We start from the raw sequence: 26,035 nt of genomic DNA on the forward strand, positions 1-26,035 counted from the left end.
CATCCAGCATTTCCTAGGGAACAGATAGTCAAGTTTACTAAGAAAATGTGCGGGCCGCATGGTGGCACACACCTTTAATCCCAGTACTTGGGAGGCAGAGACAGGTGGATCTCTGTGAGTTCAAGGCCAGCCTGCTCTACAGAACAGGACACTGGCCTCCACAGGGTTTGCACACATATATATACACACACTTACAACACATAGATTTAAAAAAATCTTTAAAAAAATGCTTTTTGTGGTTGCATAGCATTCTATCAGGGGACATGATTTGACTGCTCAATTCTAGAATTTTTTTGCATTAAAATTGTAAACTTTTCATTTACATGTTCTGTTGAGATTAATATAGTTTTATTCTTAGGAGTTTGACTAGAAGAAAGAAAGAATACAATTTATTTCTTCTAACTGATTTTTTTGGGGGAGGGGGTGTTTCTAGACAGGTTTCTCTGTAGCTTTGGTGCTGGTCCCAGAACTAGCTCTTGTAGACCAGGCTGGCCTTGAACTCCCAGAGGTCCGCCTGCCTCTGCCTCCCAAGTGCTGGGATTAAAGGCGTGCTCCACCACCGCCCGGCCTAACTGATTTTTTTTAAGCCTTGGAGAGAAAACTTTTTGGTGAAATAATGAAGTGGGTTTTTTGTTGTTATTTATTAAACACCCCTTCCCCCCCCCCCCCCTTTCTGAGACAGGGTACTCTGACCTCCACATTCTTGCCAAGAACTTTATGCCAGCTAGATAGGGGATTCTGGCCTTGAAGTCACTGTGTAGCTGAGGATGACCTTGAATCTGATCCTTCTGCCTCTGCTTTTTAAGTTGGGTTTTATATGTATTGGTGTTTGACCTGCATATATGTCTGTGTGAGGGTGCCAGATCCCTTGGAATAGGAGTTGCAGACAGTTGTGAGCTGCCATGTCTGTGCTGAGAATTGAACCCAGGTCCTCTGGAAGAGCAGTCAGTGCTCTTAACCGCTGAGCCATTTCTCCAGCTCCCTACTTTTGTTTTTAAATTACATTTAAAATCTTTCTCTCTCTCTCTCTCTCTCTCTCTCTCCCTCCCTCTCTCTCTCTCTCTCTCTCTCTCTCTGCATGTGAGTGTCTCTGTGTGTGCGCGCATGCACATGCATGCATGCCATCGTGTACATGTGGAGGACGGGGGGGGGGGCAACTTGCAGGAGCTGGTTCTGTCCTTCCACCATGTGGCTCCTGGGGCTCAAGCTCAGGTGGTCAGCCTTGGTGGCAAGCTCTTTACCTGCAGAGCCATTTGGTCCCTACTTTTTGTTTCTTAAAATGCAACTTCTACTCTAAAGCATCTTTAGACTCTCAGAACTGCAAGGACATTCTAGAGAGTTCTGTGTGCCCTGCACGCTGTCCCCACTGCCCACATTCCTGTGTTTAATCTGCCACAGCTAATGAGTTCCTGTTGAACCGCAAGGAGCTAAGAGCTGTATTTATTGGGATTTCCTTAGTTTTTAACTGACAGTTCTTTTCTGTTCTAGGGTGCCAGTCAGGAACCACACCACACTGAATCCCTGTGCCTCAGTTGGCTCCTCTACGTATTAACCATCTCTCAGATTTTGCCTGTTTGATGACTTTCACTTGGAGGCACACGCAAACACTTGGTAGAATGTCCTTCAGGTAAAGTCTCTGGTACTGCTCTTGAGAGTAGACAGGGGTTCTAGGTGCAGGGAAGGGAGATCAGAGGCCAAGTGTCATTGTTCTGTAGTCACTGTTGACGTGATGGTGTGATGCTGGGCAAGCTCACTCAGTCAGCTCTGCACTGCTCAGGACTCCTGGAGTGGATGTTCTACCTGCGGCTGTAATTCCAGGCTACAGTATTTATTTTGTCGCTCCAAGGTTTTTAACCTCAGATGTGCTTTCCTTTGGCTTCTGGCTCTCTGGAAAGCTCCCGCTATTTTCTTTTTTCACCATGTTCTTACTTTCTTGGAAGTATAAAAGGCTAAGTCTTGTATGTTCTCTTCCATGGCCCTAGAAGTAACCATCTCTGTAAAGAGTGCTAGTTAGCGGCCTGCAAGTGGCAAATGGTATTATAAAGCCACAGTGTGAACACTAGGAATCACTTCAAAAAGTGTTTCATTCTGGTATGTGTGTGTGTGTGTGTGTTATACTGGAGATTAATTCCAAGTCATTACACATGCCAGGCAAGTGCTTTGACCTTGAACTATATCTTCAACCTCAATTAATATTATCTTTTTCCATGCTGGAGATTCAATACATGCAAACACTTATTGGAACTTAAAGAGAGAAAACTTTGAGGCAAATTACTCAGATGATTGGGATCACAACTGGTAAATGATGTGATATTTCCAAATTTTCAGTGCATACTATGCCGTAACTTCTAATAAATGTGTGATTACTGAATCAGCCTTTTCTGAGCTTAAAGCAGTTGCCCACTGAAAGCCCGAATAAGTGTCAATGGTGTGGTGTACATATTTTAATTTTTCAAATTCTGCAGAGTGGAACACATCCATCTGCCAGATTTCATTCCTTTGCGTGCCCTTTGGTTGGTCCCTACAGGTAGTGGTGTTTCCATCCTTTACTCTATTTCATTTTAAATAAAATAATCAGACCAGAAAGATCACACTGAACAAGAAGAGAGACGGGAGCAGCTTCATCTTTTTTTTTTTTTTGGTGTGTGCTTATGTATGTATGATGTATGTAGCCATGTATGTGCACACTACCTTTTGAAACAGAGTCTCCCACTGAACATAGGACTCATGAATTCAGCTAGGTAGACTGGCCAATGAGCTCCAGAGATGTGCCTGTCTCCTAACCATCCCTGCCTCTTGTGCTGGGGTTTACAGACACATGTTGCTGCATCCAGATTTACATTGTTTCTGGGGACCCAAACTCCAGTCCTCATGCAACAAGCGCCTTATGAACTGAGCAGACTGTCCAGACCCTCTACCTTCGTCCTAGGTTTTGTGTTTCATTTGTTTGTTTTGTCATCTTGACATAAGCTAGTTTATCTGGGCAGAGGAACCTCAACTGAGAAAATGCCTCCATAAGTGTGACCTGCAGGCAAGCCAATGGGGCATTTTCTTAATTATGAATTGATGTGGGAGGGCCCAGCCCATGTGGGTGGTGCCACCCCTGGTCTGGTGGTCCTGGGGTGTTTGAGAAAGCAAACTGAGCAAGCCAGGAGTAGCAAGTCAGTTAGCAGCACCCCTCCACAACCTCTGCTATACTTCCTGCCTTGAGTCCCTGCCCTGCCTTCCTTCCAGTGATGGACTGGGATATTTAAGTGAAGATGGAACAAACCCTTTCCTCCCCTAGTTGCTTTTGGCCATGGTGTTTTAGCGCAGCAACAGATATCTAACCAAGACAACTATCTTTTTAAACAAATCTCCTCATTTCTTTCCTGTACCGACTCATTTGTTTATGAGACAATATGTACTGCACAATAAAAATAATCAAATCCCTTCCTTCGTGGAGTTTCTGTACTGATTGAAGGTAAAGACAACAAAGTTTAACAGAATAATGTAAAGCTACGATGTGCAATATAACAGCAGGGAAATTATAATTTTATGAAGAATACTAAACATGCTAAGGTACTGCTTGAGGTGGAGTGACCAGCCTCTGTGCTGAGCCGACACTCTGGAGAGCATGAGGCACATTCTAGGGGGGCCACAGCAGCAGAGCACCACAGAGAAGGAATCCGAATGGAGCAGGGCTTGTTATGGTCCAGCGTACGTGGTTTCCAGGCTTTCTCTCCAAGATTCCGTTTTCACTGCAGCCATGAGGAAGTCAGGATGGCCAGCTCTGTCCTTGCAAACTCAGACAAGTGGGCCAGGGAAGGGGCTTTGTTTCAGAGAACTTCCTTAGCATATGCAAGACTTCGGGTTTGATCTCTCTCTCTTTCTCTCTCTCTCTCTCTCTCTCTCTCCTCTCTCTCTCTCTCTCTCTCTCTCTCTCTCTCTCACACACACACACACACACACACACACAGGTTTAAAATAAAAGAAAAAAATCAGTGAGGTTAATGAATTATACAAGGTCACCCACCAAGCAAATGGCAGAATCAGAATGTGAAGTCACACACGTCCAAGGCCCCACTCTCGCCTCCCCATCCCTTCAGCCTCCAGAGAGTTCCTCGCCATCCGTTTGTACTTGAGCTCTGGAAAAGGCCAGCTGGACCAGGTCCCTTTGGTTTGGGCATCTGTCCAGGGCAATTCTTTCCCCAAGCTCAGCATGTCCCAGTGTCCCTGATTCACAGATGGTCTCAATTGCTTATCAGTCGGAGGCCTGAGCAGCAGGGTGTTCCTCAGCCCCACTGGGCTGTCCCCAGTGTGTCTCTGCCAGCTGGGTACAAAGGCTCTTTGTGTCAGAATGTCTCTCCAGCCAAGTTTTCACAGACAAGTCTGAGAGCAAGCAGAATTAACATTCACACACACACACACACACACACACACACACACACACACACCTTGTAAGTCCCGCACCATTCAGACACTCATTGGAATTCCAGCTTCTGTATCGTCACAATGGTGGCTGCTGTGGCCACTGGTTTTCGTTTCGTATCTGTTGGTGCTGTTGATTCTCCCATTTGCTCTGTCAACCTTCCAGCCTATGGTAATGTGACAGTCCCTGGGAAAGTCCTGGGTTTCCACATGCTCCTGTTGGCCCAGAGGTCATTGGGATTATTGTGTGCTGGCCACCAGACACTTGGCAGCTCTCAACAACAACTGCCAAATGCTTTATGAAGGAACAAGACCCGGGACTGACAAGAATCTCTGCCACTGGTGCATTGTGGAACTTTGGGAAAATGGCCTTACCTCACCAGGGCTCAATTTCCCCACCCATACACAGAAGGGTGCTGTGAGTTCAAGGTCAGCTTGGTTTACACAGCAGGACTAAGTAGAGAGACTTTGACAGAGAGAGAGAGAGAGAGAGAGAGAGAGAGAGAGAGAGAGAAGATTATAGATGCTGGAGGTTGATCAGAACATGTTCTGAGTCTATTCTTGCTCTTAGTGGTGGTGATGCTTTTTAACACAGGATCTCACATAATTCAGTCTGACCTCAGACTTGCTTTATAGTGAGACTGGCTTTGAACTTCAGATCCTTCTGCCTCTGCCTCCCAAGTGCTGCTGGAATTACAGGCAAAGTTCAGTTTAGTCTAAATATATTTTGGAGATAGGACCTGTTAGACTTGCTGATAGAGGGAAAAAAAGAAAATTAAGGAATAACAGATAATTCTCAGACTTAAAAAAAAAATATCTAAACAATCCAGTGAGGGGATGGTCTGCTGAAGATGGAGAAGTGGAGCCCTGGAGGGACCTCAGCTGTGTTTTCATCAGTATGAATGAATTTCTGAGCGTCTGGTTTTTCATCAGTCTCTTCTGAATCGGAATAGAATCTTCTCAGTTCTGATCTTGGAACAGTATTGGTCCCTATAAGCAGGGGGCAGGCTTCAGAATTGGGAGACCCCATGAACCAGACTCCTTCAACAGCAGAACGAGCCCCTCAGCATGCCTCTCTATCCTCTCTCCTTTGGGTGTAATTATGTTTTGGATGGATTCTTATTAAGACAAGTGTTTAACCTCAATTAGTTTTTGGTCCTCTGATGGGAAGATTGTGCCTGCACTTTTTTCTTAGGGTATTTTTGTGTGTGTGTGTGTGTGTGTGTGTGTGTGTGTGTGTCAAAAACCCAGCCCTTTCGTTCTATAGTCCTACTCTGGGCACATCCCTAGGCAGCTCAGACTTCGAAGCACAGAAGGGAATCAGAGAGGCACACAGCTGGGGAGTGTGAGCGGTTGACTCGGGAGAAGCAAAGTGTCAAGGGACCCAGAGCCTGCAGGCAAGGCGTCTTGGAGAAGGGGCCGCCCGGCAGCCGCCTTCACTGTGCGGCAGAAGGGCCGCTTTACTTCGCTCACAATCTTGGCCTCATCCAATCATTTTGGGGCTGGAGGTTGGAACCCAGTCCTCTCCTGACCCTGAGAAACATTTCAGAAACATTTATCCATAAAACCCGTGGGCGTGTCCCTCCTTCCACATTGGGCTGGCGGAGCTCAGACCCCGGGGATGTGCCTGCAGGCCCATGCATGTTCTCTTTGCTTCTGGCTGGAGGGATGAGGGTTTGAGTCCCAGCCAGACCAAGTGGTCAGACGCTGTGACCACACTGGGCTCACTGAAAAGTCAGTCAGGAAAGGGGGCCACCAACCTGCTCTTGGTGAACAGGTTCCCCACAGCAAGTCAGGGGTTGAGGGGCTTCTTGCCAACCACTGAACGCTTTTCCTGTCTTCTCCCCTGGATTCTGATCATCCCGCCCTGAGACTACCTCTGCTTTCCACCAAAATTCCAACAGCCTCTTAGATGGCAGTCCATCTCTAGATTCAAATTTGGGCGGCCTCACAATCTTCTTTTCTTTGTCATTTTTGGAATTGTGAGGCAGTGTCTCACTTGCAGCCCAGACTGGTCTAAAACTCCATATAGCTCAGGTTGGCCTCCAACCCATGAGTATCCTCTGAGTGCTGGGTCGGAATTATAGGTCTAAGAACCACCACACTTGCCTTTTAATTTAATTTTTATGTTTATAATCTAGATCTTGGTCTTTATCTAGGTCTTGCTAGTCTATCTGACTTGGCATTTGCTATGCAGCCCAGTGCTGCGTGAGCCGCTCCTCCCAGCTCACAATCCCTCTTCATGTGTACGCCCCCTGTGTTTTTCCAAGACACAGGTCAGACCATTTCTCCTTGAGAAAGACCAGGCTTTGCAGCGCCCTGAGGTAGCCCTTCTCTCCTCCTCCCCTTCTCTAGCCTCATGTACACTTGCCAGCCCCCTAACACGCCACTCACTTCTGTCAGTCTCAGTCCCCAGAAACTCTTATCCGTGCTTCAAAACACTGTTTGAATTTTGCCTTCTCCTTGAAGGCCCCACCCTGCTCCCCCAACCATGTCTATTCAGTCTGTCCTCTGAATTAACTCGTCACATTGCTATCCTCGATATGCTATTATCACAGATGAGGGAATAGAGCCTCAGAAAGCAGAAAGGGCTTGTCTTCGTTTTCAAGGTGGAATGTGAGCTGAAACCCCAAAGTCCTTATTCTTAGGCGAGTGCTTTGTTCACTATACTCTCCCCCAATCACACATTCAAACACACAGGCACACGGAGCCTGAAAGAGTGTCACTGAGCCTTTGAGTAAATGCACACACACACACACACACACACACACACACACACATATACTAACACACACACACACACACACACACACACACACACACACAAACACTGGGGATGCAGCTCAGTTGGTGTAGTGCTTGCTAGCATGCTCCAAGCTGTGGCTTAGCTCTTCAGCATGGGGGACAAACTGGGCATGGCGACAAAGGCCTGAAATTTCTGCACCAAGGAGGCAGGGTGTGGAAGATTAGACGTACAACTACATAGGGAGCTGGAGGCCAGCCTGACCGTATCAAAGTAACAAAGGAACCCTATGTCATAAGCAAGTAGCCCTGCCCCAGTCCCCTGATGTTCCTGAGACATCCCAGGGCAATGAGATCCTCGGAGCGCTAGTCTTTCATATAGCGTGGAAAGTCTTGCTATCCTCACCTGCAGTGGCACTTTTACCCTGGGTTCTCTTGCTTCTGTTTTTCAGAAACAGCGTTGAGCATACCTACTAAGTGCAGAACCTTGCACGTCTTACCTTCTTTAACTCTCAGAATAACCTTGCAAGATCTATTTTGGCCTCTTATACTAGAGAAGGAATCCAAACACAGACCCAGGGCCACAGCAGGGTCTGAACTGGATTTGAACTGTGGCTCTTCTAGTTCTGAATGGTTTCCCAAGGGGAAAGTTAGCCTGACTTCCTCTGGAGCTGATGAGTGAGAAGGAACAGGGATGCTCTGGTCCAGGACAACTTACCCCCATCTTCAAACTCCTCCCGGAAGTAGACTTGGCGGCGCTTCCCCTGAGCCCTCAAGGTGCAGGTGGTCAGCAGCAGCAGCAGAGGCAGCAGCGACAGACTCTTCATCTCCACAATCCTGCAGAAATGTCTCAGAGAGCTGTTTAACCCAGCCAAGTGTGTTGTGTATCTCTTACCTTGACCCTAGGGCTCAGGCTGACATCACCTGCTCCAGCACCTGGCTGCCTCCCATTCGTGGCCTCGGTCCGGCAATGAAGGCTGCAGCCAATGGTTGGGGACCACGAACTGGGAGTGCTGGAGGATCTCTGACTACATGTCAAGGGAACTACGGGGCAGGGTTCCCCAGAGTATGGGGAAGTGGCAGGACCAGCTGAGGCTAGTCTCTAGAGAGTCCTGTGGACCTGCTCAACTTTGGAATAGTTGGATTCAAAGTGTTCGTAACATGATTCCTTACCTTACTCCTTCTTCCTTCCATCCACCCATTTTATCCATCATTCACCCACCTGCCCATCTATCCACCCACCCACCTATCATCCACTGGGCCAATGAAGAAACTATGGTAACAGTGTGATGCCTGTTTATTTGAACAAAAACATGCAAGGCCCATGGTGCCCACAGGAAGCACTAATCCAGGACAGGATCTCAAAGACCGTGTCCTGAAGGAGGTGATGGTGGCTAAGCCAGAGAAAAAGAAAGGGATAGACCAGGGCAGGCAGGGCAAGAACAGGGGCAAAGAGAGGGAAAGACTTGTCAGTTAATCTTGCTTCTACACAACCACTGCTGTGCAGCCACTGCTACTTCCCCCATTGTGAGAAAAATGCCTCTGAAGGGAGGGAAAGGCACTATCAATTGTTGGCCTGATGGAGGAAGGTCATTGGTTAAATAAAAAGAAACTGCTTGGCCCTCATTGGTTAGAAGATAGGTGGGGGGAGTAAACAGAACAGAATGCTGGGAGGAAGAGGAAGTGAGCTCAGACTCCACAGCTCTCCTCTCGGGAGCAGACGCCTGAGAGAGACGCCATGCCCCGCTCCTGGGCAGACACATGCCATGAAGCTCCGACCCAGGATGGACTAGGCTAGAATCTTCCCGGTAAGACTGGTTCTCACAGATTATTAGAGATGGGTTGATCGGGATATCAGAATTAGCCAGTAAGGGCTAGAGCTAAAGGACCAAGCAGTGCTTAAAAGAATACAGTTTCCGTGTAATTATTTTGGGTAAAGCTAGCCGTGAGGGCGGCCGGGTGCTGGGGACGCAGCCCCGCCACTCTTATTACTACATTGGCCATTGTGCCACGTGCTGAGCACCAAACCAGGCCTTAACATGCATGGGATCATTCAACTGTCACACGTCTGCGTGACAACAGTGTTGTTATGTTCATTCTACAGACAGACAAACAGAGGCCCTGGGAGACAAGTGGCTTGCCAATATCATGGTGAGGTAGAGTAAGAACTAGAACCTAGACCTTCTGGGCCCAGCCCCTTGGATGAACTTCATTTAGTATTTATGTATTCCCTGAAGTTCTGTTGTGTGAGGCAGAGCTGGGAACCAAAGCCACAGGAGAATGTGAGAATCAACCTGTGCCCGTGGAGCTCCCTTTCTCCTGTAGCGGACAGCTAATGGTAAGGAAAGAGCAGATGGTGGTCATCAGCATGGAGAGAAACAAGGCAATGATTTAGAGGACCAGAGAGAGTAGGAAAGGGCTGATAGACTGGAGAGGGAAGAGGTCAAGGAATCCTGCTCAAGGGGACGCTCGGTTGAAGTCTGGATGAGAACCCATAGGCTCAACTGCAGCAGATATTCCAGACAACAGCAACATTGAGTCCAAAAGCTTTTAGGACAGGGACAAATTTGTCTCACTTCAGTATCAGAAATGTGACCAATGTGGCTGGAGCCAGTGAGCATGGAGGTGAGGTTGACAAGGGATTGAGCAAAGACCTCGCGGGAGCTGGTAAATCAAGGAGTTACCATGGTACATAGGGAAGCCTCGGAGAGAGTGATGTCATTAGTGCTGCTTGAGACAGTCTCAGCCCAGATTGTTGTTTTCAGTTTTATTTTATGGGAGTGGGTATTTTGCCTGAATGTATGTCTGTGTGCTGTGTGTGCATGGTGCCCCTAGAGGATGGAGAGGGTGTTTGATGCCCTGGAACTGGAAACACAGACAGCTGTTAGCTGTCTCTTGGGTGAAGGGAAACTAAGACCTCTGGAAGAGCGGCAATTGGTTTTAACTGCTGAACCATCTCTCCAGCTCCCCAAGATGGTTTTTCTAAACCAACTCTATAGCTAGGAATGACCTTTGAACTCCTTATCCTTTTGCCTCTACCTCCCAATCTCTGGGATTATAGGAGCCACAATGTCCAGATTAAGAGTTATATTTAAAAATATCTCTGGGGCCGGGCGGTGGTGGCGCACGCCTTTAATCCCAGCACTCGGGAGGCAGAGGCAGGCGGATCTCTGTGAGTTCGAGACCAGCCTGGTCTACAAGAGCTAGTTCCAGGACAGGCTCCAAAACCACAGAGAAACCCTGTCTCGAAAAAACCAAAAAAAAAAAAAATCTCTGGGATCAGGACATGGTGCACTGACCTCCACACATGTGCACTCCCTTTCAAACAAAATGTACACACATGCATAGAAATAAAATCAAATAAAAATATCCCAGGTCAGGCATGAAGGAACACACCACAGTTCCATCACTCAGGAGACTGGAGAAGGAGAATAGGGAGTTTGAACCACCCTGGGCTACATGAACCCTACCCTACAAAGAGAATATTAACTACCATATGCTAAATTGGGAATGTCAAATGAAAGATTACAAGCTCTCAGATGTGGTGAAACAGGCCTGTAATTTCAGCCTCCAGGAGGCAGGAGAAGAATAGCTGCTGCGTGTTCAAGACCAGCTCATAGCAAAACTGGATCCTATTAAAAAAAAAAAAACAAGTAATAGAGACTGGAGATGTGGCTCAGTGGGTAGAATGACTTCTAGCATGCATTGCCCTCCTATGATGCCCACTGCCAAGTTGGATATGGTGGTTTAGGCATGTAACCCCAGAACATGGGTAGTGAAGGCTGGAGAACAAGAAGTTCAAGGTCATCTTTGACTACATATGAATTCTAGAACAGCATGGAGACTTTGTCTCAAAAAAATTAAAATTTCCAAACTGGAACTCAGAAAGAGTCCTGGCTGCAAATATACATTTGAGGGAGATAAGTGGTATTGAAGGCCAAAGAGCTAGGTGGGATTGTTCTGAGAGAGACGAGATTGGCCAAGAACTCTGTCATGGGCCCAGCTCTGCAGGAGTCCAGACCTGAGGACTTCAGAGCCTGAGTATCTAATCACCCTTTTAAACCTTGTCATAGTTTGATAGCGCTGGAACATATAGTTCCCAGGAAGCTGGAGGACTCAGAGACTAAGGCCAAGGGAGATAAACAGCACACTGGTCCAGGCCTGGAATGCTATCAGGGTAATTCTGGATTTGGTTACTCAAGGCCAGAGTTTTTCAGTCTGCGGTACTGGCATTTCTGCAAGTTTCCTCTGTCGTGACTGTCCTCTGCAATGGGGGATGCCTAGCTGCTTTACATAACAGATGACAGTGACCACTCTCCTCAACAGTTGTAGCAACTAAGGATGTCTCTACACATTGCCAGACTCCAGATGTGTGTGTATCTGTGTGTTTGTGTGCGTGTGGCACACATGTGTGAAGACATACAAAACTGGACTCCCGCAGGGAATTGCTGTTCTAGACACCAATGGGGTTCAGGGGTTCAAAAAAGTTCTGACTTGATGAGTCTAACTGATGCTCTCATGACATTTTTCTTTCATAATGACCACTGTAGTGTTTATAACGTCTTAGTCTTTGTAAGAAATCATCAGTGCCAGGTGGTGGGGGTGTGTGTCTTTAATCCCAGCACTCGGGAGGCAGAGGCAGGCAGATCTCTGTGAGTTCGAGGCCAGCCTGGTCTACAAGAGCTAGTTCCAGGACAGGCTCCAAAGCCGCAGAGAAACCCTGTCTCAAAAAGAAGAAAAAGAAAGAGAGAGAGAGAGAGAGAGAGAAATACATAAATAAATAAACAAACAAACTACCTGGTTTCCATTCTGGTAAGCTAGAACCACCATATGACTGGTACCTATCCAGTGGCTGTTCCTTCTCAGCAAGATGGTAGAGTTGACAATGAACTCCTCAAGGACAACAACTGCTGTGCTGTCTTTGCTTTTATATTTTCAGTTCCTGGCACAATGAGTGTAAACTGATGGGGTGGATTTTTAAATTGCACATTATGCACAATTAAATTTCCTTTTAAGATATGCTGAGATCAGAACTATGCTGGGTATCTGATATAGAATAAATGATAAATACCTTCATTAGCAAAGTCATCTGTTTTTGTCCTTTGATGGACGAATCCTATAGATTGATAAAGCATGTAGACTTCATCTTCAGGTATCCTCCCTTCCTTTTTTCCTTCCTTCCTTCCTTCTTTCCTTCCTTTCCTTTCTCCTTTTGAGCTCAGCCTCATCTCATACTCACCATGTAAAAGAGGCTGGTCTTGACCTCCTGATCATCTGTCTCTATCATTTGAGTCTGGTCTATTACAACTGGCTTTATTTGTACTTTTCATATGGGAAAAATCCATCTTATATTTGCAGCATATATAGAGGTTTTGTCATTCTCCAATAAAAACAAACCACTTTTATAAACATGCCCTAGCCTGTGATGCTCTAACAAAAGAGTAGTTTTTAAGAATTAGAAATTTATTTCTCAGCTGAGAACCATGGCACATGCTTGTAATCCCAGATGCAAAAGAGGCTGACACAGGAGAATTACTTGAGCCCAGGAACTAAAGTCATCAACATAATGAGACTTAAAAAAAGAAGAAGAAGGGAAGAAGTAGAGAGGGGGGAGAGAAAGAGGGATGGATGGGGAGAGAGATCTAGTTCTCAAGGTCCCCAAACGATAGGAAGAGATCAAGGCACCACTTGATTCTGTATTTGATGAAGTCAGGCTGCTCTCTGTGTCCAGATGATGTCTTTTTGGTAAGTCTGAAAAAGGTAGAAGGAGGTAGAAAGATTGACTGTTGTGACCTCACATAAAAGAAAATATGAGAAGCACAGGCTGCTCCCTGAAGCACTTTTTCTAAGTGTCTTAGTCCCATTCATGAGGGCATAGCCCTGCTGGACTAACCTCTTGAAGGTCCACCTCTTAATGTCTGACATATGAATTTTGGAGAGGCATGCTTGTTCAACTATAGCAACATTATGTAAAGCACTCTGGACCTACTCAGTACAGTTCATTTCCAGGTTCTCTGCTCTATGTGCTATGAATCAGGCACTAGGAGGGAAAGAAAGACTCCATTTCCATCTGCAGATTAGAAGCATCTAATCTAAAGGGATGTCAGTCTCTTGAGGCCTCCTTGACCTTGGCTTGTCTTTCTTCTGGTTTTGTTTCTTAGATAGGGTATCTTAGATAGGTTTCTATTGCTATGAAGATACACCATGACCACAGCATTCTTATAAAAGAAAACAGTTAATTGGGACTGGCTTACAGTTTCAGGGGTTTAGTTCATTATCACCATGGTGGGACACAGCACCATGCAGGCAAATATGGTGCTGGGGAAGGGGCTGAGAGTTCTTACATCTTGATCTACAGGCAGTAGAAGAGACTGTGTACTGGGTGAAGCTTAAGTATATATGAGACCTCAAAGCCCACCCCACAGTGACACACTTCCTCCAACAAGACCACACCTATGCCAGAAGTCCACACCTCCCAATTTACTTCCTATGGGCCAAGCTGTAAACCGAGACAGCTCATTTGTTTCCCAGCTGCTTAGACCTGAATAGTCACACAAAAACAAAATTAATTACAACACTGTTTGGTCAATGACTCAGGTGTATTTCTAGCTAGCTCTTACATCTTGAATTAACCCAATTTTATTAATCTGTGTATCACCACGAGGTTGTGACTTACTGGAAAAATTTCAGGTGTCTGTCTCCTTCAGCAGCTACATGGCATCTCTCTTACTCTGCCTACTCTCTCTCTATATCTTTGTTTGGTTTTCCCACTTTGTTCTATTCTGCCCTGCCATAGGCTAAAGCAGCTTCTTTATTAACCAATGGTAATAAAGCATTCACAGCATACAGAGGGGAATCTCACATCATCTCCCTTTTGTGTCTAAATGAAAAGGAAGGTTTTAACTTTAACATAATAATATTACATATAACAAAACAGGTATCAAGCAAGAATTACAGTCACAATATTTCTTTGTGAGTTTAAAGTCTTATATCTAATTTATCTTTTATCATAACTAAGGAAAACTGTAACTATCTGTCTTCAACTCCATCAAAGACTACAGAAGGATATAATATTACCTAAGTAAACAGGAAGTACATTGTAAGCAACTTCCAAAACTCGAGAAATGGCAGAGACATCTCGCTGCCTGGGCAGTCACCCAGAGTTCTTCTATAACCATCTTCAGCCTGCAGGCCCATAGTATCTGGCAGACATTTCCATGGAGCAGGAAATAAAGGTTGTTTTGCCTCTATTAGCACTTTGTCAGTTACTTTCTTCTGTGTCCTGCAGAATGTCTGGCAGACACTTTCATGAAGCAGTAATCCTAGAGGACAGTCTCACCTTCTTTAGGCAAGTTCAGCAGTCATTTTTCAGTTTATATAGCATATCATCAAGCAGTCTAGGCGGAGCAGTTTCTTGCCCAAATGGCTAGCCTTGTCACATTGAAGGCAAACTCCATAAGAAGCCCCTTTGATGCCCATCATCCTCTTGAAGTACTATCTATTAATCTGTAAGCCAGTTTCTAAATAATGACACAGAGACTTCTTATTAATTATAAAAGCTTGGCCTGATCTTAGGCTTATATCTAACTAGCCCCTATAACTTAACCCATTTCTATTAACCTACGTGCTGTTGCATGGTTCATGGTTTTTACCCCTCCTCCTGTATGTCCTGCTTCCTCTGTGTCCAACTGACAACTCCTCCTTTCTTCTTTCCAGAGCTTTCTCTCTCTAGAAGTCCCATTTATATTATACCTCCTAGCTAGCTATTGGCTCTTTAGCTTTTTATTAAACCAATCACAAAGACATATCTTTACATGATGTAACCAAATTTCTTGCAAGAGGTTTCATGGTCCCTTCCTCCATTAAAAAATGTGTTTAAAGGTGACTGAATTGAGCTGAGAAAAATCTCCCAGTAAGTACAATGCTTGACATGTAAGCATGAGTGTATTGGCATTTTACTTGTATTTTAATAAATAAAGTTTGCATGAAAATCAGAGAGTAAAAAAAGCCCCACTGGTCAGCCTTACAGACCAGGCAGTGGTGACACACACCTTTAATTCCAGTAGCCACACTAGTTGCCATAGAAACCAGGTGGTAGTGGTGCATGCCTTTAATCCCAGCCCTAGAAAGGATTATAAAATGGGAGGAGATAGCTCACAGTCACAGTCTCATTCTGTGATTCATGGAGGCAGGATCGCCATTTTGGACTGAGGTAGAGGTAAGAGCCTGTGGCTGGTTGCTTTGCTTTTCTGTTCTTCAGGTTGAACCCCAATTTCTCTGAGTTTTTATTAATTGTGCTTCATTTGGCACCCAGTGTGGGGCCCAAATTTACAAAAAAAAAAAAAAACCAAAACTGTTTGCCTGAGGCTTTTTAGCCACCATCCCAGGCCAGAGCTCTAGAAATTGGAACCCAAACCTAGCCACCTGGGTTCAGGAGAACTAGCATCCCCAGCTCCCATGTGCCCTGGCTTAGCTTCTATGTAAAGATGGAAAATACACAGAGAATCTGGACACTGTATGTTATTGTGTTGTCTTTGAATTGCTTTACTGCTGAGGAAAGAGCAACGACTGCTAAAAGACATTTGATTATAAATGACGCTCTATTAATCCAACCTATATATTTTAAAAATGCCTTTACTTCAAAATTTAAGTCAAAAGATATGTTACTTTTGGGGCTGGAGAGCTGGCTCAGTCGTTAAGAGCACTGCCTACTCTCCCAGAGGTCCTGAGTTCAATTCCTAGCAACCACATTGTGGCTCACAACCCTCTGGAATGAGATCTGGTGCCCTCTTCTGGTGCAGGCATACATGCAGACAGAATACATAATAAATAAATAAATTTTTAGTCTGTCATTGTCTTGATAAAAAAAAAAGGTGGGGGGGAAGATATGTTATTTTGAGCCGGGCGGTGGTGGTGCATGCCTTTAATCCCAGCACTCAGGAGGCAGAGGCAGGTTGATCTCTGGGAGTTCGAGGCCAGCCTGGTCTACAAGAGCTAGTTCCGGGACAGGCACCAAAGCTAAAGAGAAACCCTGTCTCGAAAAACAAAAACAAAAACAAAACAAAACAAAAATAAGATATGTTATTTTGGAGAAGAGGTTTTGCTTTTGTTTCCACAAGAAGTGAGAATCTGTGCATTCATTCTGGGTTAAGAAAAATAAGGTTTTAACAAGTAAGGCCCCCCTGAAAAATCTTTAATAGGAACAGATAGACCAGATGATCCAACATTTCAGAGCACCTCTGTTGCAGTTTCCTCTGAGTTCTATATGCAGAACAGCTTCAACCCTGCTGGCTGAGATGATCCAGCTTCACAGAACACTCCAGTCAGGATTTGACCATAATCCTAAATTTTCTTCAGATCCCCATAAATTATCAGTGCCCCCAGTCAGCAAGAAGTAGCCTAGAAAACAATACCCACATTCCCAAGAGGCGGGGTGGGTGGTTTTTGGCTAAATGGATTATGGATGTTTGTCTTTGTTTAGTGTGTTGGTTACAAGTTGTTATGGATAATGGTCAGGAAAAAAACTAAACAAAGGAAATTAGATTCAAAGTTCTTGTTTTGAAAAGAAAAAAATGGGGATATAGTTATGATAGGATAAAAGGGTAGAATATTGAATCTACTTTGAGGGAAAAAAAGGAAGGATATAGATATGATAAGATAAAAAGATAGATTATTGAATCTATTTTTAAAAAGCAACTACTAGTTGATGGAGGAAGGTCATTGGCTAATAAAGGAACTGCCTTGGCCCATTTTATTGGTTAGAGGATAGGTGGGAGGAGTAAACAGAACAGAACGCTGGGAGGAAGAGGAAGTGAGCTCAGAGTCTCGACAGCTCTCCTCTCGGGAGCAGACGCCTAAGAGAGACGCCATGCCCCGCTCCCGGGATGAAGCTCTGACCCAGGATGGACATAGGCTAGAATCTTCCTGGTAAGCGCACCTTGGGGTGCCATACACAGATGATTAGAAATGGGCTAAATTAATATGTGAGAATTAGCCTAGAAAAGAATGGGCCAAGCAGTGTTTAAATGAATACAGTTTGTGTGTTGTTATTTTGGGCATAAGCTAGCAGGCGGTTGGGGTGTTAGGGACGCAGCCCCGCTGCCGCGCCTATTACTACATATGGCGCCCACGTGGACAACTGCTTCCACATAAAGCCTGAGACAGCTTGGGAAGTAATTCTAGAACAAAGTGAAAGCATTGTGCCTGGTTTCTTGGTAGCAGCAATTTCTCGGTTCTACTCTGCTTGCTAGAGGCAAGCAAGCGCCTCATCTAAGAGAGGCTTCCTGACTCAGCTTTAGCTGCAAAGCCTGCAGCTCATTAAGAGGTCCTGCCACGAAACACTTAAACGGTGTTGACGAAAAGCTGAACACATGCTTTTCGGTTTTCAGCCATAGCAGGAAAAAAGCTGCGCCGTTTAAAAATGCCGGCTTTCTGGGCCATCCTGCCAGGGCAAACTCTGACTGTTTGAGGCAGGAGGGCCAGCTACCGAGAGAGGACTAGAGTGTTGTCTGTTGTAGCTCACTTGCTGGCAGGGACCTTGAAATGCCATACAGTTGTTGCAGTAAACATGGCTACAGCCTGTATATCCACCATGAGGCTGGAAAGCTAAGGAATGGACTGGATCTAGCTGGCAAAGCCATGCCTTTAGTCCTACTGAGATTGCTTGGTAAATTAAAGATTCATGTGGTCAGAAAAAGAGAGATATACAGTAAAGAGAGATTCAAAGACAAAGAAAATTTTTAAATGGTTTACAGTGTGTTAAAAATATATGCAGACTAAAAGTTGAAGTTCTTAAAGTAAAAAACATAAAAAAAAGGAAGAGAGTTGTTGTGTGTGGTAGCACACGCCTTTAATCCCAGTGCCTAGAAGGCAGAGACAAACAGATCTCTGTGAGTTCAAGGTGTAGTAGTATACACCTTTAATCCCGAATGCCTGGGAGGCAGAGACAGGTGGATCTCTGAGAGTTCAAAGACAACCTGGTTTACAGAGTTACTTCAGGTCAAAGATACAGAGAACCTGTCTCAAAAAGCAAAGAGTTAAAAGTAAAAATAAACAAAATAGAGGTTAAAACAAAGCTGCACAAAGATGGAAAATACACAGAGAATTTTGATACTGTATGCTATTATGCTCTCTTTGAATTATTTGAATGCTGAGGAAGGAGCAACAGCTGCTAAAAGATATTTATTTATAAATACTGCTGAACTAATCCAACATAGATATTTTGAATTTGGATCTAAGGATATGATACTTTGGAAAGGAGTTTCTTATTTTGTTTTCACAGAGGATGAGACGCTGTTCATTTCTTCTATTCCGATTTGGTATGATGGACCACGTCCTCCTGAATGGTTCCTGTGCAAGCCTTCAAAAAATTGCTTCGCTCAACTGCCAACTGAGATGAAACTAGCACACAGGTTATACCATGAAATACCTAATTAACGACGCCCCCATTCAGCAGGAAGCAGTTTGGAGAGAAAAACTGCGCCCATGTTCCCAAAATATTGTTTATAAATGTTCTTTTACATTTAAAGGGGGAAATGATATAGGTATGAATAATTTGCATTGATATGGATTTTAAGGTCAATTTTGTTATATGTATATGTGTTTCTGATCTTGATTAAGATATTGTGATTGTGTAGTTCATTTAAAATGTAATGTATAATAGGAAATATAGGTTGTTGATGAATAATCATAAATAATAGTTAAGTTTGTAGTCATGTTAGTTAAGATTTTCTAGATGTGCATAGATATATTTCAGATAGGCATTCTTCATATCTTTCAAAGATTATAGAATATGGCATTTAAAATATTTTAATAACTGAGGACTTTTCATGACAATGAGACACTCTGCTCCTGGCAGCACCAATCTACTTCAAGAGGAAGATGGGCATCGAAGAGGCTCGTTATGGGGTTTTGATAGCCATTTGGGCAAGAAACTGCTCTTGCCTGGACTATTGGATAAACTGGACACAGAGAACCCACAGAGAGAGGACTAATGAACTTGCCTAAGGTGAGATGATCTTTTGGGGTTCCTGATTCATGAAAGAGTCTGCGAGACATTCTGCAGGACACAACAGATAGTGACTGAACTGACTTTGAATTTTCCTGCTTTATGGAAATGTCTGCTGGATACCATGGGCCTGAAGGCTGAAGATGGATGCCCCAACGGTACAGAGGAACTTTGGGTGACTGTCCAGGCAGCGAGATGTCTCTGTCATTTCTAGAGTTTTTTTTTTTTTTTTTTTTTTTTTTTTTTTTTTTTTTTTGGTTTTTCGAGACAGGGTTTCTCTGTAGCTTTGGAGCCTGTCCTGGAACTAGCTCTTGTAGACCAGGCTGGCCTCGAACTCACAGAGATCCACCTGCCTCTGCCTCCCGAGTGCTGGGATTAAAGGCGTGCGCCACCACCGCCCGGCATTTCTAGAGTTTTAAAAGTTGCTTTTTTCTTGTTTGCTTAGGTAGTATTGTATCTTTCTGGAGTCTTTGATGGAGTTAAGAATAGTTAGTTATAGTTATAGTTTTCCTTAGTTATGATAAAGATTATTGTAACTTTTACTTGATAACTGTTTTGTTATATGTAATTTTGCTATGTTAAAGTTAAAGCTTTTTTTTTTGTTTAAACCGAAAAAGGGGAAATGATGGAGGAAAGTCATTGGCTAATAAAGGAACTGCCTTGGCCCATTTTATTGGTTAGAGGATAGGTGGGAGGAGTAAACAGAACAGAACGCTGGGAGGAAGAGGAAGTGAGCTCAGAGTCTCGACAGCTCTCCTCTCGGGAGCAGACGCCTAAGAGAGACGCCATGCCCCGCTCCCGGGATGAAGCTCTGACCCAGGATGGACATAGGCTAGAATCTTCCTGGTAAGCACACCTTGGGGTGCCATACACAGATGATTAGAAATGGGCTAAATTAATATGTGAGAATTAGCCTAGAAAAGAATGGGCCAAGCAGTGTTTAAATGAATACAGTTTGTGTGTTGTTATTTCGGGCATAAGCTAGCAGGCGGCTGGGGTGTTGGGGATGCAGCCCCGCCGCCGCTCCTATTACTACAACTAGTTTTAAATGTTTTACATTGCATTGCTTTTTGAATATTGTATAGAAATTTTGTATATTGATACAAAGTTGAGATTAATTTTGTTAAGACATACTGTACATTTCTAATCTTGTTCAAGGTATTATACCCACACAGCTCATTTAACCATTTAATGCACATCTCTAGTCCTTGAAAATGACTATTGCCAACTCTTTCTTATAATAAGGAAATGCAGGTTAATAGTCACCTATTATAATTTAACTTATAGTCATATTAGGCATGTTTTCAAGGTCAAACAAAAATACATTTTAGATAGACAGGTCATCTTCAAACACTTCAGAGATCTACAGAATATGGCATTTAAGATGTTTTAATAACCGAGGCTCTTTTTTTTATGACAATGAGACATGCCTGATCCTGGTAACACCAATCTATTTCAGAGAAGATGATGGGCATTGAAGAAACTCCACATGAAGTTTACTTTCTTTGTGGCAAAACCAAGTCACTGGGCAAGAAAATGACCTTGCCTCAACTGTTGACAGCATGCTGTCTGTTATGCCCAGATCACAGAGTCCCCCCAAAACTAACTAGGAGACTGAGTCCTGTATGTAAAAGCAAAGAACCTTTATTCTTACACAAGTTTGCAAACTCAGACTCTCCATGTGTCCAACATATTGGAGTGATCGGAGAGCCCTGAGCTCTCAGTTAGGGTTGGGTTTTTATAGTAGCAAAGGTGGAGGTCAGGGATTTCTAAGGTTTAGGAACCTTGATTGGCTGACAGTTGTCTAGGGGTGTCCTGGTGAAAAGCAATGGGTGTGTGCTGGCAGGTGATCCTATCTACAATGGCTGGAACGTTAGGAATTGCCTTTGGGTGGTCTGTTCCTGGGTGGTGCCTGGGTAGTCTCAGTTTGTGGTCTTTCTTGGAACCAGGGTAAACTATTGAGACTCAGGCCTCTATTGAGCTTGTTATGACTGGCTGGGTCCTACACTGTCCTACTTGGACAAGCAGGACACAAAAGAAAGTGACTGTCAAACAATGTCAAGACAAGGAGGAATAGCCCTTCAGAATATACTGCTTCACTGAAAAGTCTGTCAGATATGCTAGGCCTGTAGACCAAAGATGGCTGCCCCATCATTACAGAGGAACTTTGGGTGCCTGTTCAGACAGCCAGCTGTTTCTGTTATTACTTACATTTTTTGGAAGTCGCTTGCTTGCACTTCGTGCTTATTCAGTTAATATTATTTCCTTTTTGGGTCTCTGAGGGAGTTGAAGATTAGAGAATTATAGTTTTCTTAGTTTACCTGACACAGAAAGCAAGATATGATAGAAAGTAAATTAGGTATAAAACTTTGGACTCACCAAGAGAGGATAGATGTGAAGTGTTTTTTCTGAATTTGTCAAATGCAAATGGACTAGACATTGCTGATGTATTTATTGCCTGTATATATTGTATATAGTCATTGTACTTAATGTATATAGTTTTCTTATATTAGTTGTAGCCTTTTTATTTTAGATAAAAAGGGGAAATGTAGTGGCATTTCATTTGTATTTAATAAATAAAGCTTGCTCAAAGGTCAGAGAGTGAAACAGCCCAGGCAGTGGTGACATACACGTTTAATGCCAGTAGACCACACTAGTTGCCATAGAAACCGGGCGGTGCATGCCTTTAATCCCAGTAGTGAACATCTTTATCCAAGCCCTAGGAAGGATTGTAAAATGGGAGAAGACAGTTCTCACATAGTCTCATTCTGAGATTCTTGGAGGCAGGATCACCATTTTGGACTGAGGTAGAGGTAAGAGCCAGTGGCTGGCTGTTTTGCTTTTCTGTTCTTCAGGTTGAACCCCAATTTCTCTCTCTGAGTTTTTATTAATCGTGTTTCACATGAGAACCTGTGTTAAATCTCCAGCACCTATCTTAATCCCAGCATTGGGAAGGCAGAAACAGGCAGATCCCTCATCTCTCGTCAGTAAGCCACACGTCCCAGTGAGAGACTCTCTCTAAAATCAAATAAGCATCTGAGAAACACCGCCAGAGGTTGACCTCTAGTCTCAGCACACATGTGCATGCACATTACACATACATGTGCATTCCCCACGAACATACACATATATGATTGCATTGGCATAAATATAAATATAATACAGGTTGGACTCATTGTTAGATACTAATTATCAGCATATTCATTTTTCATCTCCTTTAAAAGAAATTAAAATTAGAACATTCTCTTCACTTCCTGTAAGTACTAAGTGCCATTGGCAGCATACCTAAGGGATAAGTCATCTTTGGGGTAATTATTGATCTCTCCTGTTCACATTTTCCTCTCTCTCTCTCTCTCTCTCTCTCTCTCTCTCTCTCTCTCTCTCTCTCACACACACACACACACACACACACACACACACACACAATTTTTTTTTTCCAAGACAGGGTTTCTCTGTGTAGCTCTGGCTGTCCTAGACCAGGCTGGCCTTGAACTCACTGAGATGGGCCTGCCTTTGCCTCCTGAGTGCTGGGATCAAAGCAATTTTGAGCAGCTGCTGTAGGAGTTCTGGAGGCACTCAGGAGCTGCCAGAGGATGGCTGAACCTAGAGCAGTTGGCATAGAACACCGCTCAATAAGATGAGTGCCAGGACACAGAATATGCTTGGCAAACATCCTGTTTATACCATCAGACCATACTGTGACAGGGCAGTTTCCTCCATTTTGACTCAGCTGGAGTCATTTTGTTTTAAACCGAAACACACACTCTTTCCCTTTTCTACCCCTGCCATAAAAAGTCCCATGGGAAAGTACCCGCCCTGTGCTAGAAACTCAGGTCAAAATGCCCCAGCTAACAGTTTTTTTCTTCCTTCCTTCCTTCCTTCCTTCCTTTCGTTCTTCTTTCCTTCTTTCCTTTCCCTTTTCTTTCTTTCTTTCTTTTTTTTTTTTTTGTTTTTATTAAACTGCTCGCTTGCTTTACTTCTCTCTGCAACTGGGATGTAGTTTTTCTGTGTTCTTTGCCTTTAAAAACGCCCTGTAAAATGCATTCAAACCTGCTCTGTGAGAAGAGTTCCTCTCCACACACTTGGCTTAATAGAGACTCTCAATTCGGACTCTGGTCACGCTGAGTGGTCTTTGGTCTCTACCCCACAACAATACACAATAGATATTTTAAAACTGAAATGTATGGTGCAGATCCCGAATGGTGACGGGATTCCGGAAAGACCGTGTGGCCAGTCAGTTCACCTGCTCTTTAAAATTTCATTTGTTTGGTTGTCCGTTCCACTCAATTTGCAGCCATAATCTGTCATGAGTTTATAGGTGGGAAAGGGAAGCGTTCAAGCCCATCAGTTTTACCCTCCAGTATGGTGCAGTGAAATGGACTGGGAATTGTACCAGCTCGGCATTTCCAGATCCTGTGCAGATTTAATTACAAAGCTACAAAGTGAATGCATAAATTATGCACCATAGCCCGTGTTTTGGAAATCATTATATAGTCCTGGGAATTAGATAGGAGGTTAGATCCTTGTAAATGATACTCCCGCACTCAGGCAGATCCGTGAGAATTCCCCTGTCTTGAGGTGAGGTGCCTGCAGCTCTACAAGGCTAGCTGGACATGTAAACTCCACCCATGTCTCTGCCATCAGCCTCAGCCCCCTCTGTGGACGCACTGGTTTGTCTGGCTTAGCCATGGCTGGAAGAATAACTAGGTTGCTTCCCAGGTGCACCACAGGGAGTTTGAGCCTTTGTGTCTCTCCTAAGTTGTTCTGTTTGCCTGGAATGTTTTCCCTTTTGTTCATTCTGGGAAGCCCAGCGAGACTGCCTATTCTTAGTAGTGCTGCTACAAATGTTGGTTTCTCCTTTCTAAATCAGCCAAGATTTCATGCCTGAAGACGCAGCGCAAACATTACTTCCTTTGGAATCCTTTCCTACCTTCCCTAGAAAGAAGAGAAGAAATGCACTTGGATTGAGCACTAATTACTGCAGAGGCACAGTGCTAGGTTCTCTGTGCGCATCATGCTAGACCTCCAGGCAAAGCTGCACGGGTTATTCTGTGTCCTCAGTTTCTAGGCCAAGTATCTACTGTCTGGCTGGAGAGATGGCAATGGTTATGAGCACATGCTGTTCTTATAAAGGACTTGGGTTTGGTTCCCAGGAGCCATGCGGCAGCTCAGGACAGTCTGTAACTCCAGTTCCAGGGAACTTGATGACCCGCTCTTCTGGTTTTGCAAGCATCAAACAAGTATGTGACACATATATATACACACCAGCACTTACACATACATGTAAAAAAAGAGTAAATCATTAAAAAAAAGAATCTACTGTCTACCCAGGCATGGGGTACCTACTTGCCTGTAATTCCAGGACTTAATTGTTTTTTCTTATTATAAATATAATGACTCTTTCAGAAAATTTAGAAATCACAAAAAAAGTGTAAATTTTTTAAAAAGCAATTATCTCATGAACTGACTACAGATATTTTGTGCTTATCCTTGTCTTGTTTAGGATTTCTATTGATGTGAAGAGACACCATGACCACAGCAACTCTTACAAAGGAAAACACCTAATTGGGGTGGTCACTTACAGTTCAGAGGTTCAGTCCATTATCATCATGGTGGGACATGGTGGTATGCAGGCAGACATGGTGCTGGAAAAGGAGCCAAGAGTCCTATATCTTACAGGCAACAGGAAGTGGTCTGAGGTTCTGGGCATATATGAGACCTCAAAGCCCACCTCCAGAGTAACACACTTCCTCCAAGTCCAAACATACTCCAACAAGGCCACATCTCCTAAAAGTGCCTCTCCCTATGAGTTTATAGGAGCCATTTACAGTCAAACTACCAATCCTTACAGTCTTCTGTAGGATAAATACATAAGTTTAGAAATAAAGTTGGAATAAAATATAGAATTTTTATAACAGTATATATTGTTTGATTTTATATCTTTTTATTTTTATTGTATATGCATAAGTGTTTTGCCTGCATTTATGTCTGGTCACCACAGTATGCCTGATGCTTATGGAGGGTAGACAAGGGAGTCAGACCCCTGGGACTGCTGTTATGGATGGTTGTGAGCATCCATAAAGGTGTTGGGAATTGACCCCGTGTCTTCTGAAAGAACAACTTTCCCTGTATCACTTTTAAATAGATCATTATAGCCTATGGATTTTTTGTTGTTGTTGTTAGTTAGGGTTTTTTTTTTAAAGATTTATTTATTTATTATATGTTCAGTGTTCTGCCTACGTGTATGCCTGCAGGCCAGAGGAGGGCACCAGACCTCATTACAGACGGTTGTGAGCCACCATGTGGTTGCAAGGAATTGAACTCATGACCTCTGGCTCTTACCCTCCGAGTCATCTCTCCAGCCCCGTTAGTTTTGTGGTACTTAGGGATGGACACAGGGTGGCCATTACTAGGCCTGCGTTCCACCCTGGGTGTGCCTGCAGTCCTTGAGCATCATCTCCAAAGCCTATGTGGGGCTGTTGTGACCTTTGCTCATACAACAGGATCCTTGCACACAGATCTCAGGTAATGTCCTTGGTGATAGACTCCTAGAAGTTCCTGATGCCATTGTGCTGTGGTGGCTGGAGCAGATCCTTCCAGTCATGTGTGTGAAGAGCCTAGACAACTGGCATCCACAGGTCATGTCTAGGGCTCAGGATGTAGTCGAGTGACACAGCACTTGCCTGGCGTGTCCAGGGCCCTCCCTGTTCAATCCCTAGCACTGAAAAATTATTTTTAAAAAAAGCAAAATTACACCTACACATTAAATCGAGCTTCTTTAGTCTTCCGCTTAAGTCTCTGAGGAAATTTGAGAGTCACCCAGGACTCTCGTCATTGCTGTTTGGCAACTTCCTTTCTGGGCATTGTGACCTTGTC

The 26,035-nt window shown here is 44.0% G+C and overlaps 1 protein-coding gene across 1 annotated transcript in view; it reads right to left on the reverse strand.

The window, feature by feature from the left end:
• Positions 1-7,979, reverse strand: part of LOC121448629 (calreticulin-like) — a 28,836-nt gene extending 20,857 nt beyond the window's left edge. The window contains exon 1 of the mRNA XM_041652766.1: positions 7,871-7,979. Within this exon, the coding sequence (XP_041508700.1) occupies positions 7,871-7,979 (109 nt within the window). The remainder of the gene's footprint in view (positions 1-7,870) is intronic.
• Positions 7,980-26,035: the final 18,056 nt, after the last annotated feature.

This window comes from Microtus oregoni, unplaced genomic scaffold (assembly GCF_018167655.1).
Source record: "Microtus oregoni isolate MIOR12 unplaced genomic scaffold, Mior012 000005F_ref0000423, whole genome shotgun sequence".
Classification (NCBI taxonomy): domain Eukaryota; kingdom Metazoa; phylum Chordata; class Mammalia; order Rodentia; family Cricetidae; genus Microtus; species Microtus oregoni.